This window comes from Mustela nigripes, chromosome 16, assembly GCF_022355385.1.
Source record: "Mustela nigripes isolate SB6536 chromosome 16, MUSNIG.SB6536, whole genome shotgun sequence".
Classification (NCBI taxonomy): Eukaryota; Metazoa; Chordata; class Mammalia; order Carnivora; family Mustelidae; genus Mustela; species Mustela nigripes.
In genome coordinates this window covers 31759026-31778016 of record NC_081572.1, presented here as the reverse complement: position 1 = coordinate 31778016, position 18991 = coordinate 31759026, and the positions used below count along the sequence as shown (strand labels likewise).

General features: G+C 42.6%; 1 protein-coding gene and 1 long non-coding RNA gene across 4 annotated transcripts; both read left to right on the top strand.

Annotated features, from left to right (window-relative positions):
- The first annotated feature begins 710 nt into the window (after positions 1 to 710).
- On the top strand, positions 711 to 1416 carry LOC132003157 (uncharacterized). Its single transcript, XR_009400151.1, has 2 exons — positions 711 to 809; positions 1144 to 1416. It is a non-coding gene; the product is annotated as an uncharacterized LOC132003157 (long non-coding RNA).
- A 793-nt stretch (positions 1417 to 2209) lies between these two features.
- Positions 2210 to 17999, top strand: VEZF1 (vascular endothelial zinc finger 1). Of its 3 annotated transcripts, none has more exons than XM_059380847.1 (6): positions 2210 to 2383; positions 7125 to 7819; positions 8565 to 8628; positions 9708 to 9891; positions 11134 to 11277; positions 14599 to 17999. In XM_059380847.1, the coding sequence occupies exons 1-6, from the start codon at positions 2351 to 2353 to the stop codon at positions 15024 to 15026; spliced, it is 1548 nt and encodes a 515-aa protein (XP_059236830.1). In that variant the 5' UTR covers positions 2210 to 2350; the 3' UTR covers positions 15027 to 17999. The 3 variants fall into 3 exon arrangements, with proteins under 3 accessions (XP_059236830.1, XP_059236829.1, XP_059236831.1); XM_059380846.1 differs by having other exon boundaries at positions 9690 to 9891; XM_059380848.1 differs by lacking the exon at positions 2210 to 2383 and adding an exon at positions 5033 to 5239 and having other exon boundaries at positions 9690 to 9891.
- The last annotated feature ends 992 nt before the right edge of the window (positions 18000 to 18991 follow it).

Sequence of the window (18991 nt, the reverse complement as noted above, 5' to 3'; positions counted from 1 at the left end):
AGGGAGAGTTTCGGGAACAATCAGGAATTCTGGTTTCCTTTCATGGATAGAGATAAAATTAGCCATTTTCCTCAAGAAAAGTGATACATCTGAATCCCAGCTCTTCAGTAATGAGAACTGGACTGTTTTCACTTGACCTCTACTTCCTGTTAGTGGGAAAACCCCACTCCAGAGGTACTGGGAGAAAGATTGCTGGAGAAGGGTTTCTAGATCCCAGAATAAGAAGTTCAAGAGAGCAATATTGTCAGCAGGATAATGGTCTTCATGAGTACTAGTTTTCATTATACTTAAGCTTCATTTTCAACACAGTTTAAAAGGCTGCAAAGTAGGAGAAGCTAAACTGGGAAGAAAACTTAGTAGTTGAATTATATAGACCTTTGAAGTGAATGTGTGTGCAAGAAGCAGAAACTTGGATTCCCTGAATGAAAATGAAAGAACAGGCAGTGTCCAAGTTCAGAACAAAGGTTTTTGTTTACCTAGTTAATTCCTTACATATACATTTTAGATCACTCCTTATCTTGCATGTGCCTATAAACCTGAAACATTTTTTCTCCCCAAAAGAGGAATGGACATTTTTATAGGAGACCTAGGGGCCACTCTAGCAGCTTAGCTGAGGGATGTGTGAGAAACTGTTCATCATTTTCTGTCCCCTCCTGTCTTAGGCTGACCTGGTCCTTGATGTGCTGCCTGCTTCTGCTACTGATCCATACTGCAGAACTTCTCATTCATCCCCAAGGCCTCCAAGCAATGTCCAATAGGGAATCGACTCTAAAAGGAACCAGACCAACGTTTCCAGCCCCTTCATTCTGGTGACTGAGGGAAGGAAGCAGTGGGAGGGGTTATACATGTGTAGTGGATGTGAGGGAAACACAGACTGTCAAATTACTCTATCTCTTTAGTTTCTTTCTCAAATAGAATTCTGCAACCGTATTATTTCTATTGTGTAAGTATAGGGGAAGTTGAAGATGGTGACCTTGATTAGAATGTGTCTGAGGGGAATAAATGGAGTGTATGAGATAAGAGACAGTTGGTTATGAAAGATGTTGAAGTCTTGAAATAATGTGACCATCTGAGGAATTTTTTTTAAACCAGAGTTTATAAAAATATCACTGATACAGCCTGCCCCCTCATTTCCCGCCACAGGAGACTTCTTGGACTGGAGACACTTGTTTAATAATAGCTTGTCTCCGATATTCCCAGTAGCTACCTCTCTGTGAGGAAAGGATAGCAAACGTTAAGGACATCATCACACAAAGTTCCAGTAGCAGTGACGCCTACACGGAAGACTTGGAACTGCAAACAGAGGCTGGGGTCACCTCAGTGACATCTGACGCCGTCCAACCACAAGTTCGAATTTTGTTTTGTGGGGTGAGGAAGCAGACTGTACTAAAGGACTAAAATTATTTCTTGTCTGTACTTTCTCACTTGTTTTTATTTTTTAATTTTTTTGGCGGGAAGAGAGGGAAGTTCGGGTAAAATTTCATATCCTATCTGGAGTTAAGGGGAGGATGGGAAAGCTCAGCCCTTCACCCAAGAATAAGCCAGCAATGACATCTCAACGCGTGGGAAGTGTTTCCCTCAGCTGGGAGGATCTGAGGATGCACCCCAGTGGGATTCCTTGCTAGAGTTGGAAGGCCACTCAGAGGCAGACGCATATTGTAGCAGGCGGAGGGTTTAGCAGGCTGGGGATGAAGTACGAGAAGGGAGGGACATTCGAAGTCCTAGGGGCTTCCCCCAATTTGGAGGCGCGGGCTGTGCTACGCATATGCGACTGAGAAGCCGGGTGACCGCCGTGGCCTGTGCTTTCCGCTGAGGGTCTGACAAGCACGCGACGCTGCTGGGCATCGCGTTTGAGTCCCGGGAGACCGCCCAGCCGTGCCCAGCGAGACCGCGCCAGACCCTGGCGTCCTCCATCTTCTCTCCTGCGCTCCCCCTGCTCCAGCTGCCTGAGCCGCGGACCGCAGCACCACACACCCCCGCGGGGGGGGACGCCGCGCCCCATCCCCGCCCCCGGCCCCACCCCAGCCCCCCCGCGGGGGCCCTGACCCCATCGCCGGCGGGCACTGGCTGAGCTCCGAGGCGGCGAGCCTGCGGCGGGGACGCCCAGAAGGGGTCCGGGCGGCTGGGGGCGGCGGCGGCCGGGTCGGGGCTCCCCCCCCGCCCGCGCTCGCCGCGGCGGTGGTGCGTCCCGGAGGTTACCGGAAGTGGCCGCGCTCGGCGCTGCCATGTTGAGGAGCCGCCGCTGCCGCTGCCGCCGCCGCCGCCGCCGCCGCTTTGTTGTCGCCTCCTCCGGCTGAGGAGGCTCCCCGAGCGGGGGGAGTGGGGAGGAGGGGGGTCGGCCGCCGCAGCCATGGAGGCCAACTGGACCGCGTTCCTGTTCCAGGTACTGGGGGCCCCCCCGGGGGGGCACGGGGGGGACAGGGGGGCCGGGCCCCGGGCTGGCGGGCGGGCGGGCGCTCCTCCTCCCCTCCCTCCCGGCTCCGCTCTCCGGCCCGGCCTTAATCCCCCTTTGTTTTTCCGCCCGCCCGCCCCGGCGGAGCGGGGCTGCTGAGGTGAAAGGAGGCGGCCTCACGGGGTGCGGGGGAGAGAGCAGGCCTCGGGGTGAACCCCGGGCCCCCCTTAGCACACTCACGCACACGCACACACCCTTCCCTCCCGCCCTGAAGGGGAAGGGAGGAGGCCGGTCGCTGTCACCACCCGCGGCCCAGAGAAAGGAGGGCGCCGGGCCGCTGGATAGCGCGGGCCGCTTGGCCACAGCGCGCCCGGCCCCGGCCCGCATCGTGGGGCGAGGGGGGGTCTCTAGGTCCTACTCTGGGACGCCCCCACACACAGACGCACTTCATCTATCTTTCGCTCGCTCTCCTTTTCACCTCCATCTCTTCTTTTTGTGTGTGTGTGTGTGTGTGTGTGTGTGTGTTGACTTTCTGACCCCCCATCCCTGCGAATAGCGGGTATCCCTGGCTTCCCCGCCACTCCCCCTTCCCGCCGCCCCCCCCTTTTGTGTTTACCCTGTTGGGGGTGTTGTGAGTGAGTATCCCCTCCCCAAACTTTTTCACTGGATTTGCGTTTTTTCTCTCGCAAGCCTTTGCCGAGCCTTGGCAGCTGACACCCTCTCCCTCTGTCCAGCCCTCCCGCCGTCCCATTCAGCCCGGGGAATCCCCTAGCCGGGCCGGGGCGGGGGGAGCGGTGGGGGCCGGGACTCCGGGAGGCCGACCTTCTCCCGGAGCGCTTTTCCTTCTCGTCCCACCTCGAACGTTTCCTCCAACCAAGTGGGGGAGACGGAAAGTGGAGAGAGCAAACAAAGTCGGCTTACAAAGCCCCCAGATGAGTCATTCGTTGGGGTGTTGGTCTGCACTTTCTGCAAGAAACTTGAAAGTGGCTGTAGCCGATACGTTGGCAGTCCTCTTGCCCGCCCATTTTAGGTGGGGGACCCCTGTCGGGAAGACCGAGGCTGGAACTTAGTTTTTGCCTGCTTCATTTCTGTTTGCAAACGAAGCACTTAGTGGGCAGCAGTGATGAGCTCACGGGGAAACTTCAGAACCGGAGGAGGTTAGGAAGCTTGTCACTTTAAATGCGTTCTTCCCGCCTCTCTGGGTTATTTTCCTTCTTTGAATAACTCCGTGAAATCCCAGACGCATTGCTTGGGCGCTTGAGACCTTTTGAAACTAACCTGGAATGGATGCAGAATTTTCAAAAAATCCTCGCAGCTACTGGACTCATCCCAGTGGACTTAATATAGGGAATTGGACAATTCAACCGTTACCTATTGTGTAGAACTGGTTTATTGCCTTAAAACCTATTTTCTCTCAAATGTGAGTAATTTGATTTTTAAGTAGCTAGTTGAAATATATCCTGGCTTCTTAAAATTGAAGATGTGCAAAATTATGGAACTCACAAACTTTTTTTTCTCATTCTGATCTGGTATTGTTTTATCATGCTTTAAGTCAACTTAAAAATGCATTTGGAAAAGATATGTTATGTAACTAGTTTGGCATCCAGATTGGTGTAAAGGTGGCAAATGCCCTCTCTAGAAAAAGCTTTCAGATAGTCATTTAAATTTGGGATTAATGGGCCACCTAAGTGATTTTCATGTGAGGAATGATTTAGACTTGCCATGTTATAACCTGCTGTCCGTAAACTTCATGAAGATTGGGGGGAAAAAAAGGGATTGTTCTTTATGCAAGGAAAAACCTATAAGTAATTTTTGGAAAGCTAGTTGAACAATCTTTTGGAATACTTTTGTTCTTTTTCTGGATAAGACAAATGCCAAGCATTTATTGATCAACATGTTAATTAGATTTTATATTATTTAATTTTTTTCAGCAATTAAAATCTTTTTTTCCACCTGATGGAGAAGTGTGAAAGCTAATATTTGATCCTGGGCTTGGCAATGTGTGCAGTGAAAATTGTTGGAAAAATAATTTAGAGCCGAGGACAGTTGAATGGGTAAAGAGACTATTTCAGTCTTTTCTATGGCAAGGTATGAATAGACTTACTCAGTTTCAGTTTTAAGTAATTTTTACTGGGGAAATGGGAGAGTTAAACTCTCTTGTCTGTTTCCTAGAGCTTACTATTGAATTTGTATTTTCAAACAATTTAATACCTGCTTGCTTTCCAGATAACCTGGTGGAAAGTGAAAGCCATAACTGTAAGATGTTTGATGGATGCTTCTCCTAACAGGACATTCAAGATATGACTCACTGATGCTAATTTGTTTCAGTACAAAATTTTTTGCCCTCTGGCACTGGAGATTTCATGGTGCTATATCCTACTACCCTGGGTGATGAAATAACATTTCTGTTTTGTTTTTTTGCCAACCCCAGAAAAAGGAAAGCTTGGGCAGTGTTAAAAAAAAAACAAAAGCCTTAAAGTTGAAAGAGATGGGAGATAAAATAAAAGCTTTGGTTTGATGATACTAGTCAAATAAAAGTCTACCCAGAAGTTTTTTGTTTTTGTTTTTTTTGATCACTTAACTGAAGGCAGGCCATGGTTGTTGTTTTACTCTGTCTCTCCCTCAGAGAACAAGTTGGGAAAACCCAGTTCCCCTCTTAGAAGGCTTCATGTAGAAGTGTGGGGATCCTAGGAATCCTCAGAGAGTGATTCCCGTAGTGGTCGAGGCATTCTACAGCATTTCACCCAAGAAGCAGGGACCTGGTGTGACCCTCGTGTGAGAGTGAGCTTCAGCAATGGTGTAAAAATACTTTATGTTGCCACAGACATCTGAATTGGTAAAATGGCAGTAAGTGCTTTTAGTACTCCATCGAACTAATGGTTATTTAGAATTGAAAAATGCCTCTAAACACTATAAGTCTGAACTTTGTCCAGAAGATTTGCATTCCCTATTATCTGATCTGTTAGCCTTTGAAATTGTATATCTTGAGCTATCTTCAGCTATTAACTGTTTGTATACTGTATGGAAACTTGGGTATCCCAGAGCCAGATTAGAAAGGGGTTAAGATTTACATCCAAATTCTATAAAGTTTCCACTAATGTCTTGTGGGCAGACACATTTACAGGAGCTCCATAAATTAAATTAAAAGTGGACTATAATTCTGTTTAATCTGTAAGTCCAGAAAGATACTCACAATTTGTATGAGTACTTCCAGGACCCAAAGGGGGGTTCAGCCAAAATTATTAAATTGGAACTGGTAACTTTGAATACTACACCTCCTAATGATTTGGGGGAGACTTGATTCCAGGCTTAGCTGTTGTGGCCATCAAGTAAATGTGGAGCTATATGGTTGATATTCTTATCCATTAGGGTAGAAGAAGCTCTGTGTGAATGTGTGTGTCTGTCTCCTGGTTTTCTTCCTCTTAATCAAGTTAACTGTAGGACTTGTGATTATAGAGTGAGAAGGCTAAATAAGTAACTAGAGTGTCTTAAGATGATGGGATGGTCCCCTCCTAGGATGTCGTGTGCTTAAAATATTGGGAACTCTTTACCTGTAGGTGCATGTATCCTTTTAGGATTACAAAACTCAAGCACAGGGGCTTGGGCTCACTGTCAAAAAAGTTTCAAAAATAACGTTGGTAAAGTACAACGTATCAGGAAAAACTATTTCAGGAATTTTTTCCATCATTTCCTAAATGTTTATCAGGATGGAGAATTTTAAAAGAATCAACCAAGAGAGTAATGATTCGTAAATACCAAGAACCTGATCCATGATGAAATTTTGGTGTCCGTGCAGCTAAAGAAAATTTCCAGACGGCGTCCACTTCTGGAGTGGAGAAGCACATTATAACAGCAAATGTCTAATACTTTAATGAAACATATAAATTCTGGAAGAAGATGAAAATGAAAGGAATTTTAATTATTTTAAATTTTAATTATTTATAGTTTGTTTTCTCTTGCTAGTCTGTCTTGGAGAGTTTTAGGGTTTGAACTAGTGATGTTAAAGGATACAGATTTCTAGTGTAAGATTAAATGAACTGTGTGAGATATAGCTGACAGGTGTTTTGCTGTAGGCTACCTTCACAGATGCCTTCCAGGCTGATTAATAGCAGGTTTCATTTCCATCAAATCTTTCAGTAGAACAGCTAAGTGAAAACTTTAAAAAGTAAACATAACAAATAGGGCATATATTCAGAGAGCTAAGTTCCTTTTATCACTTAGGAACAGCCTCCTTCCTCAGTCACTGATTTTCTGATGGAAAGGGGAGAGACAGTGCCTTTCTTTTCCTAGGTAAAATAGACAAATAGATGATTCTGTGTATGTGTGCGCGTGTGTAGTGTATGCATTATTGCAGTAAGGTACTGGTAAATACTTAAGTCTGGAATGTAATTTTTCTGACAAGTTATTTAAACTTGGTTTCAGCACTGACAGACTAAGGCAAACTGATGTCATCAGCTGGTATGTCCCTCATGAACCAGGATGGTGTGTAGTCAGCTGTTTGAAAGCAAGATCACTGTCAGCAACTTAGTCATAAAAGTTTTGTGTCTGTACAGTGATTTTAATGCTTTGTATTGGGAGCTCTGAGGGTAACTAGATGGTTACTGGGTTTCTGCTGCAGGGAGTAGCTTATGGGCTCTTTGATTGTTTCTTCTGGTCTCTGTTGTCTGGAGCATGTTGAATGTTGGAGGCCATTGTGCGAGGCTGTTTCTGAAGTGTAAATGTTTGGTTTTAGGCCCATGAAGCCTCCCATCACCAACAGCAGGCAGCACCGAACAGCTTGCTGCCCCTCCTGAGCTCTGCTGTGGAGCCCCCTGATCAGAAACCATTGCTTCCAATACCAATAACTCAGAAACCTCAAACAGCACCAGAAACATTAAAGGATGCCATTGGGATTAAAAAAGAGAAACCCAAAACTTCATTTGTGTGCACTTACTGCAGTAAAGCTTTCAGGGACAGCTATCACCTGAGGCGCCACGAGTCCTGCCACACAGGGATCAAGTTGGTGTCCCGGTCAAAGAAAACCCCCACCACGGTGGTTCCCCTCATCTCCACCATCGCTGGGGACAGCAGCAGAACTTCGTTGGTCTCAACCATTGCTGGCATCTTATCAACAGTCACTACATCTTCCTCGGGCACCAACCCCAGCAGCAGTGCCAGCACCACAGCTATGCCTGTGACCCAGTCTGTCAAGAAACCCAGTAAGCCCGTCAAGAAGAACCATGCTTGTGAGATGTGCGGGAAGGCCTTCCGAGATGTGTACCACCTCAATCGGCACAAGCTCTCCCATTCAGACGAAAAGCCCTTCGAGTGTCCTGTTTGTAATCAGCGCTTCAAGAGGAAGGACCGGATGACTTACCATGTGAGGTCTCATGAAGGAGGCATCACCAAACCCTATACTTGCAGTGTTTGTGGGAAAGGCTTCTCGAGGTACTGCATTTTGCTTTGCTTTTTTTTTTCCCTGTGAGGTATCAGTGAACTTCAGTTTTGTCTCTTTGTGACCTAGAAGGTTTATGTGAGAATAGCTGTGGGCAGGCCTGTGTTATTAGAGGAGATTGATGATAGATAAAGTATTACACTTCCAGGTCTAATTCCAGTTTGGTGTGGTTGACAAGTGGTGACATAGTGATTAGCTTAGTATTTCAATTAAGAAGTGCCTTGGTGGACTCCAGCCTTCATTTTGGCACATCTGTAATCACCAGTTTTGCAGACATGAGGTTCACCGTGCAGATCAAAGAAACTTATTTCCTAGAAGTTGGGATGACCTTGGATACTCTCAGTGTAACTTTTAGGAGGACAAGTTTCCATTTTTCTGTGGTTACTAACATTTCACTAATTTTCATATTTAAAGACTTTTAAATAAAAGTTTATATAGTAGTGGCTATATCTGGGAAGTGTTAGGACTACAACTTTGGGTATTTTATAATTTAAAGAACCAAGGCCTAACATGATTTGATGTTGACTAGGAGAGAAAAATTAACAGGTAAAGGATTAAGACTTTTGTTTATGGTAAGAGAGGTAAGGAGGCTTGCACTGGGGGGAGGGGGAGTTGGTAATTCTAGCTTTCTTTAAAATGCCCTCCACCCAAAGCTGCCAAGCATGTAAACATCACCGTGAGTAGCATTTCTCAATGTGTGTTCCATTACATCTTCTGTTGAAACTCTCTCTTTCACAGGCCTGACCACTTAAGCTGTCACGTAAAACATGTCCATTCAACAGAAAGACCCTTCAAATGCCAAGTAAGAGTTAAAATGACTTATCCTTAGTGTAGCACTTAATGCACATTATCCAGAAGGTCTGAGCCAATCAAATCTCACCGTTCTTGAATAGTCTTAAAAATCACTGACTTGAGTAAATGTGGTCCATTTGAATTCTGGTTTTATACAATATAAATGACAGCTTCTATTTCTGTGAGGCAAAAGCATTTAAAAATGTAAATGTGTTGTTTTTGTTAAGCTACATTTTCCTTTCCTTAGGCAACAGTATTTATCGCTACAAGAAAAAAAAATGTAGTCTTGGAAAGGTCATTATGTATTTGAAATGAATAAATGAATGAAATGCTTTAAATTATTTTCTGGGTTGATGATTTTAACTGTAATAGAAGAAAATAGGAATTTTCTCCCAAATGTTATCACTTATTGGATGTTTGCCTGCCAAATTGGGACGTTTTCTAGTTGTTTGAAAATCTGTTGATTTTATTTAACCTAAGTTAAGATAATGAAAAGGTTAAGAATCTTGCTAAATCCAATGACTTTTTAGACATCAGTAATTTTAGTTTATTGCTGGAAGTCTTTCTGTGCTCCTTTCAGTTAAATGTGTTAATGACTGCCTTTATTAAGTAAGTGATTTGAATCCTAAGAAAAATCCAATCTGAGGAAGGAAGCTAGTGTCATTTGAGCAAGTGCCTGCTATGTGTGAGGCTTTCGGCCAGACTCTTAGTCCCACCGATAATTTTGGGAGGTAGGTATTTTTATCCTCACGTTACTGATGAAGAAACAAATTCAGATAGGTTAATTTGCTCAGTGTTACACTGTTTCATGAATCAAGGAACTGGATTTAAATCCAGGTTTAACTGACTCTGCTGCTCACATCTTTTCAGTACTCTCTGTTGATATTTTTTCTTCCCCCAAAATCTAAGGGTCTAAAATTCACCAAATGTTTTGTTATGATTATGATTCTAGGTAACACATGCAATTAAAGTTCAACCTACTCAGTCTGCTTGCGGACATGGATAGGGTAATGGCTAGAATATAACGTACTTTAAAATGAGTAGAACAGGATAGTCTATATTTAAAAAAAGTTTTCCTCCCTCATGCAGACGTGCACTGCTGCCTTTGCCACCAAAGACAGACTGCGGACACACATGGTGCGCCACGAAGGCAAGGTATCGTGTAACATCTGTGGGAAGCTTCTGAGTGCAGCGTACATCACCAGCCACTTAAAGACACACGGGCAGAGCCAAAGTATCAACTGTAATACATGTAAACAAGGCATCAGTAAAAGTAGGTGACACTTCAGATTGTATTTCTGTTGCATTTGTGATTGATGAAATCTGGATATTTTTATAATACATTGAAGTTATTTTCGCTATGCTCTCAGCACTGTATTCATGTTCATCTTTCATGTTTTCTCCTGTCGTTAAAGCGTGTAAACACATGTCAGTGGAGACTATATACTGATGTTGGAAATACACCTCACCAGCGTGGATACAAACAGCATTGACAAGCCCTCCACTAATTTTGCTTTCAGTCCTGTGCTTGTCTGCTAATAACACCCATGTTAAAAGAGCAGAATTTCCCTGTAGCTATTTTTCAATGTTTCTCTTCTTTTATGAGTTTAAATAAAAAGCTCTAGTGTTTTAGAATTGTGGCAGCAGAAGCCACACTAGCAAGCTGTAGCTGCTGGAAGGCAATTTTCATTGTTTTTATTTAATTTTAGGAAGATTCTCAAGCAGTGGTGTCTCCTAACTCCTGTTGGAGTTAATAATATGCCCTTAATAACCTTAAAGATGAAAGCAGCATCATTTAGTTTGCTTTTCAAACCCAAATCTGTAGAGTTGGGATATCATGTCCATATTTACCTTAAATTCAGAATTGAAGATAAACTATTTCAGGGACTCGTGGATAAAATTCAGTACTCACATTTACCCAGGCTTGTCTTTGAGATTGCCCTAACCACCAGAAGAAAGTCTATTCCTAATTCTGTATCCTATTATATATGTACCTTATGCAGCAGAAACATCATATTCTCAGAATAGGTGGCCAGGAGTGGGAAAGAAAGGTTAATGTGTTCTAATCTCATCCATTTTTGCTTCTTTGTAAGTACATTGGGTTTATTATCTAGCATGTCATACTTTGTTAACTTTACAAAACTTTACTTTTAGTGTACATTGTTGTGGTCAAGTGACCAACTTTATTAGATATTTTGATGAGCATTAATTAGTCTGTACTGATTTTACCCAAGTTCCATTCTGAGAGACACTTGCTTTTTAATATAGCAGAGAATTCTTTTCTCTTTTATATTGGTTTTCCCCAGCTCTCTTGATTTTTCTTTTATTAATTTATCTATTTTGACCAGTATAGACAGAAGCAGCAAAAGAAGATCCTCTGTAGTAAAAACTGTCAGGACAAATGATAAAGGGCAGAGAAGCATGAGGAGCCAAAGTACCTAAGTTTCAGATTATGAAAAAAATGGCTGCACTTTTTCAAGGTAAATGTAGTATTTGCGGTTTGTCTTTTGAGTAGCATGCATGAGCGAAGAGACCAGCAGCCAGAAGCAGCAGCAGCAGCAGCAGCAGCAACAGCAGCAGCAGCATGTGACCAGCTGGCCAGGGAAGCAGGTGGAGACACTGAGACTATGGGAAGAAGCTGTCAAGGCAAGAAAGAAAGGTAAGATGAGGTGGCCGGAGCTCACAGGATGGCTAGAGCATGTGCTCATTTAGCGTGCCCCGGGGTCTAAGTGAGGCAGCCACAGCTTAGGGAATCTGTCTTCATGGAAACCTGGAAACACTATGTTGGCAACAAAGCTGCTAGGCTTCCGGATAAGTCTTTTTACTTTAAAAATTAAATCCTTAGTACTTCTTTTCATGTTCTTTTGATTTTCTTTTTGTTATAAATTTGGAGCCAGATTTGGTCTTTCCCTGTTATGTTCAGAGTTCCATTTTTATGTCAACTTCCATGCATTATGGGCCCCTCTTTTTCCGTTCTGAAACACTCCCACTTTTGGGGGTGGCTGAAATATGCTTAGGGTATATAGTTTATTTTCTTACAACTTTGCTACTTTCTGCTCTTCAGTGTTCTTCCTGCATTGTATTATTTATTACATGTTTCTGGTTTTATGATGCTCATATCTTTTCTCTTCCTTTCTCCCTTAATCTCATTCAGTCTGTCACTGGGGCTTGCATTAGTTTAACATGTATGTACTTAAATTGTTAGAGACTTTACTGTAATTGTTACTAAAATTGAGAATGGTTTACTTTGCTCTCATATATTTTGTAAAGAATCTGTTGGAGTATCCATTTTCCACACAGCTTTTTCACTTAATACTTAGAGCTTTGGCTTCTGGCCTATTGTGCAGGCGTTTCAAATTAATCATTTTGTCAGTGCACCATCAGCCATGGGAGAGATTCCTAAATTCCTTCTTCCTTCCTGACCTCTGCCATGTCTTACTGTTTTATTTTAAATTCATAAGGAATCCTCTGCCTGTATGCTTCTCTGTAATTCCTTTGCTGTGTAGTTTCTTCCCTCTTTTGCTTTCATGTAGTATGGCTGTTCCCTTCCACAAATTCCTTCTAAACACCCTGTACTTGGATAAAGATAAAAGGACTACTTTAAATATTAAAGTAAATATTTCATACATCTACTGGCATTGCAGCCAGATAGGTCTTCTACCCTTCCTTAGAGCCTCCTTGGTCCTCTCTTTCAAATGAAGATTTGCCATTATTTAATAAAATACTTTATCATTAGGGGAAGAGGTGGCGGCGGGGCAGGCGGGCAGGAAAATGTATATATGCTATGGCAACCGCATAGTGGGTGAGAACGTGTTACGGAGGATGTTTTCCTTGAGAAGGAGTAAGAGTAAAATTATTTAAGTCCTGGAAGAAGATGATGTTGGACTGAAAGGAAATTGCAGGATGGGGAGCGGGGGTGGTGATGGCACATGAGAGAGTGAAAGCCCTTCTTTGGTGTAAACAAAAATACCCTTAGCAGTTGTTATCACCTTAAAAGTGAGTTGGTTTTCTCTTTCTTCCTGTACTCTTCTATTTCATGTTGTGTTTTATTTTGCTTGTACAATAAGACTCAGTTGTTTAGCTCATCTTCTGACCTCCATGAAACAAAATGCTATTGTATTCCCATTTGTAGCATGAATCTCTCTGGAAACGACCACTGATGTTAGAAACTTCTGTATTCGTGTTAGTAAAATGTCACATTTGGGGAGAGAGGAGACTTCTGCCCTGAAAACCTAAACTTGAATCAGCAGGTCTCTTTTTTAAAATAAGGTAACCTAAGTTCCCAAACCTGAGTGAAAATCAGATCGCCATCCTGGGAAATTTTTAAAACTACGCATTTCCAAAGTTCCATCTAATCTCACTATTGAATTTCCTGGGAAGCCATTTAAAAAAAAAAAAAAAAAAAAGCTCCCTAGATAAATGATTTCGACCATCAGCCAGATTTGGGAATTCCTGACATAGAGTATAGAGTTTGCCAGAGTTCCATCATATTGATCAAGGAAGAGCTGCTTATTGACTCCAGGATCGATATGAGGTGATTTGACCCATATGTGTGGGATGTGTATAGACCTTTATTTTTAGTCTCAAATGTATTTCTCCATTTTGACAGCTAAGTTACACACAACTAGCCCACTCGTCTATCCTCTTACTGCTGTTTCCTCACACACCAGCAGGTGGTGCTGAATTTTGTTGAGGGGTGGGGTGGGGGGTGTCACCTCTGAGGGAAGTTTTCTTTAAGAAGTGCCCAGGCTTTGCTGGGTTACAAGAACCAGGGTCCCCCAAGTCACTGTAGGGTCTTCTTGCTTGATTAGTCCTCCTTGGTATGGTTGGTGACTAGGCACTTGATGCTCAGTGGGTGATTTGTCAGCGTCAGAAAGTAAGGAGAAATGGAAGCAGGGAGGAGAATATAAACCCACTGAGAGCTCTTTTGTCTTAACATAGTTAGGAAACCTAACCAGAAACAACAGGATTGTTAAAACGATTTTTAAAAAAAAAAAAAAAGACTGAAACAGATGCGAAAATAGCTTGTCAGTCACTTGTTTGTGTCAGTCAGGGATTTTTTTTTTTTTTTTAAGATTTTATTTATTTGACAGAGACAGATCACAAGTAGGCAGAGAGGCAGGCAAGGAGAGAGGAGGAAGCAGGCTCCCCGCGGAGCAGAGAGCCCGATGTGGGTCTCGATCCCAGGACCCTAGGATCATGACCTGAGCCGAATGTGAGCCACCCAGGTGCCCAGGGATTTTTTTCTTTTTTTTTTTAAGATTTTATTTATTTATTTGACAGAGAGAGAGAGATCACAAATAGGCAGAGAGGCAGGCAGAGAAGGGGCGGGGGGAGCAGGGACCCTGAGACCATGACCTGACCTGAAGGCAGAGGCTTAACCCTCTGAGCCACCCAGGTGCCCCCAGTCAGGGATTTTTAAAACCTTAACAGAATGTAGCTTCACCTCTGAGACTTTAGAGTACATAGCATTGAGGACATACAACTCTCTCCACTAGTTACAGTTGCCCTACCAGAAGATTTTCCTGATTATCTGTTCTTGTGTGACCATCGGCCCAGCTCTTTGTAAACAAGCTCTTTCTCCTGGCCTGTCCTTGGTTGGCTCTACTTGCATGAAGTGGTAGTGAGAATACTAAGCCCTGCTTGATATCTCTGCTCCCCAGAGTGCCTTGCAGAAATTAACTGGTCCTCCCAGCATCACTGTGAGGTAGGTAAGTAATCTAAATTTGAAACCAAAAGCGCCAGGCTAAACAAGTTGCCCAGGGCCTTGTGGGAGGTATAGGGTCAGAAAAGAGATTCACGCACCTCCAATCCAATGCTCAGAAAGAGCCTCCCTTCCTGTTGACTGATGGTAGAGAACTGTAATTTCATTCATTAAATGTTTGTCCTTTTTAATTAAAAAAATGTTGATTCAGAAGCTGTTTGTGAATTTTGTTCATTGTTTGGGGAGTCTAAAGGCCATTTTATCTTCTTATTTTAGAAGCTGCTAACCTGTGCCAAACCTCCACGGCTGCTACGACACCCGTGACTCTCACTACTCCATTCAATATCACGTCCTCTGTGTCATCTGGGACGATGTCAAACCCAGTCACAGTGGCAGCTGCAATGAGCATGAGAAGTCCAGTCAATGTTTCAAGTGCAGTTAACATAACCAGCCCAATGAATATAGGGCACCCTGTAACTATAACCAGTCCATTATCCATGACCTCTCCTTTAACACTCACTACCCCAGTCAACCTTCCCACCCCTGTCACTGCTCCAGTGAATATAGCACACCCTGTCACCATCACGTCTCCCATGAACCTGCCCACACCTATGACATTAGCTGCCCCTCTCAATATAGCAATGAGGCCTGTAGAGAGCATGCCTTTCTTACCCCAAGCTTTGCCTACATCACCACCTTGGTAAACAGTATTATAAAATGAAAATATGGGTTAAAGTAAATATTTACCAGCAACTTACTTTTAGTTTATTAATGCAAAAAGTAAACCATGAAATTGGGAGATTTTATTACATTAGTTAATAATAGTGTAGTAGGATTTTTCTCCAATTTGGCTGGGATTGTTCAAAGTAGGGTGTGTATGTAACTTATCACTGGACCACTTTAGTTTAATCAGAAATTCCTTTTAGCTGACAGCATTGCTTAAACAAGATAGTAGTTGGCAAGGTAAAATGCCAGAATTAAAACCAATCATAAAAAATTAAAACCCATTTCAAAATAAAAACAGCATTACTGTTTCTAATCCCAAGAAATCATTTTATTCTAAACACTAGCAGAACTCTTCTCCCTATACAAGGTGGATGACTGATTTTAACCTGAAGTTCTAAGTCCACAGATAGAGAGCTAGTGTAGAATTGTCTGTGTTTATTGTTTTTATGAGTAAATACATGCATTGTCATAATAAAATGCATTTCAGAGAATATGCATTTTACCTTTGGGAATATGTTAATTTCAGGCAGCATTCCCTATGGGAAAGGTGATACCAGCTCTGATATGCAAAGCATATGATAATTTATCATTCTAACTTCAACATATAATAGGGATTGTGACATGATATTTGGAGATGTAAATATTGCTCAGCATATTAATCCTGATGGAATATAGCATTGTAGTTGACTTTTTAAAAAAAATTAAAAAAAAAAAAAAACCAAAATATACAAATTGTGTTTTGGTGAGAAAAGGCCTCAACTGACAGAGGAGAAGTCAAGGGTGTGGACAGGCAGACTCCTAACTAACAGAGGCCAGTGGGACTCCTATTCAGGAGCCAAGGAGTACTTGGAACAGTTAAAATAATATTGCTTTAAATTGGAAGATGCTGGAGGCACTGGGATGTGATATGCCCCTCTCTCTCCCAATCAGAGCCTGTTGATGTTACAACAGGGAAAGATGTGTTAGTTGCTCACTAGAGTTTATGTCTTATATTAAATTGTATACAGTTTTTATTCTAACCACTAACTAGGTAGTATGCCCCTTCAGAACAAGCAGAGTGTATCTTTTTTTTAATTTCTTCTTCCGTTTCTTAATCAAGTATTGTGCAGATTTGTTCAACTTTGTAAATATGGACATCACTTTTTTTTCTTTGAGAAAACACTTGTATCAGCTTTGTGGTGTTTTCAGGGTGACAGCTATCTGTACTCCCTGTAGAAACCCAGCAATGATTGTGCACGTTAAGACATGTGCTTTTTATTTCTTAGCAGGATGTTTTATCTCTGTACATAAAGTAGAAACCAAAAGTTAGGGAAACAGATACTCTTTACACCATCATGCCACACATTAATATTTTTAAAGCATTGTGTTTTTAAAAAAAAAAAAGTTACTAAAACCAAGACGCTGTGATTTTTTCTTAAGTTGCAATATGTTTTTGGTTTTGTTGGTTTTTTTTTCTTTTTTAATCTTGCAGTTAAGAGAAATGGAATTTAGTTGTATTAATCTTGCAGAATGTTTGCAGGACTGACTATCAAACTGGATGACTTCCGTTTATACCCCACTGTGTCAGTTCAAGCATCAAATACCTTACATCTGAGGCAGACTTCCTACATCAGGGACAGGTATCTGTGTGTCATTATACAAAACAGTTCGAGGGGGTTGAACTACATAGTAAAAAATAAAATAGTACTTAGTGTAAAATAATTTTATAAATGATCTTTTGTACTTTAGGACATTAAATTGTACAACTTTTGTATATATAAAAGCTTAGGAACTTTCTGTTTAGCAGGAAGGCAACACATTCCTACACTTTTAATGTATATGTTTGTTATAATGTCCATGTAAACATGCCCTATGTTTGTGCCTTTTAATTAGTTTGTCTCAATAAACAAAATGTAGAGAAAAATATGTAGCTATGACTTTGTTACAACTGTTCCTATTCACAGTACAAAGATGGTTTGTTTTTAATCTGTAGAGCATTATGTGTGGACTACTGGAAGGACTTGTGTAGGGAAGGCCCATGCATGGCCCTGCTGAAGCCTGGATTGGGCCGGTAGTGGCCACATTTGGAGGAAGCCCACATTTCCTGGCATGCAGCCCCAGGACTAGGTTCTGGCTCTGCTTGCTGGGACCTGTCATCTCTCTGACTGGGCTGGCAGTCACCATCCACCATGGTTCAGACAGCCCAGGCTTCCTCCACAGTGGCCTAAGAAGCAGTCCTCAGTGGGGGCAGGTGTGGACCCTACCCCCAGGCTAGAGTGTGGTCGTCAGAACCCTGAAAATATTAGTTCTTAAAAAAAAAAAAAAAAAAAAAAAAAAAAAAGATATATACTAGAAATGATTGTTTTATCAATTCATTGTATAATAAACAGGAGTGAAACTTCATTGTATGACTTCAGTTAAAATGCTATTTTGTATGCATTCTTTATTCACTTAAGAAGCTTGTCTGCAATAATAAAGCCACGTCGTGTCTTCTTTTGGGAGGGAGAGAGTTGGCAGGAAGGGGGTGGTGGCGGGCCACTGAGACGGGGGCCAAGTAGGTTGTGTGGTGAGATTCTCCCATGTCTTGGAACTGGAATTGAATTTTGATGCTGATGAACTGATTCAACCAAGTGTTGAAGGCACGACGGCCACCGCGCTACGAAAAAGCAGAGTTTGTTTTCCCTTCTGGTTGTAACCTGGTTGAGAGCTTCCCTTTATCAGATTGGCAGCTAAACAGTTGTATTAGATAATCCTCAAATCTGACATCCAGCCTGTTACGCTCTAGGGCTCGCTGCTTGGCCTGCATTTGCCTTTTATTGTATACCCATTTCCCTCCTAAGGTGTGCTCCTAAATGAAGGTTTCTATGTAAGCAGATGATGATTTTTCCTGTCAATACCAGCACTGTATTACTAACATGCAAAATACTGCAGATTTATTTTGACAAATTAAAGTTAACCGGTCACAAATGTTATGATGGATTGCTTAATATCTCAGAAGCTTCATCAGTTTACTCTGATGGTAGAGAAATTTTTTAAAGCACTGCTGCTCCAGGTGTACCCATTGGTATGGGACTGGAGAAAGGGGGAGGGAGACTGCTTGGTACTGAGCTCCTACCGAGAAGGGAGGGTGGAAACATACCAGATTGACTTGCAGGAGATGTACTCCTGCTGGTCAGCTTGAGGAAAAGCCAGGAAGCCAGGCCTTGGGGTAGTGGCCACAGGCGTAGGCCCCTATTCTACCCAAAAGAAAAAATCGGTTTAGAATGCTGCTCATGCTCTAGAACCTGGTTTCTTCACTTGTAAAGGGTTTTAGGCTGGGTCTCCTACCCATTTGTGTTCAGCTAGATTCATCAGATGTCCTTTGGGTACCAACCATGTGCCAGGCACTGTTGGGCAGTAAGAGGGGCCTGTAAAGACGATTCAAGTGTGGTTGCTGCCTCCAAGGAGGCTGTTAAGAGAAACATTGTGAGTACTCAAGTGACAGCAGATTCAGATGAATCTGACACCTCATTTAGTGAAAAAGTCTTGGATTCTTACATCTGTTTTATATAGAATTGAGTCTTCCCAAACTTCTGATAATTACTTCAGTCTCTATTGACTCAGTGAAAACAGCTGGAGAAAAAGTGTTTCTCGTGTTGCTTTTGTCTGGAAACGGGAAGTGTTATTTCACTGAGTTGCTAGTTAAATCTTTGTAGCCCTGGCTGTCCAAGTCTCTGCTCTTTTCAAGGGGCCCTGCAGTTTGGTCCTCTCTAGAGAGACCTGGGTTCGGGGTATAGAGGGGTTAGTGAAGGTTTTCCCTGAAGGGTCCTCAAGGATCCCTAGACAAAAAGTCCCTGTGTTCATGAGATGTAATCCCTTCCCCCCACCCCCCAATAAATCTGGCCCTCAGTCCTGCACTCTTTCCATTTCCTCCTTAAAGAGTGTTATAGCCTGCATGAATGCCATTTGTTCCCATTTGAGCCTA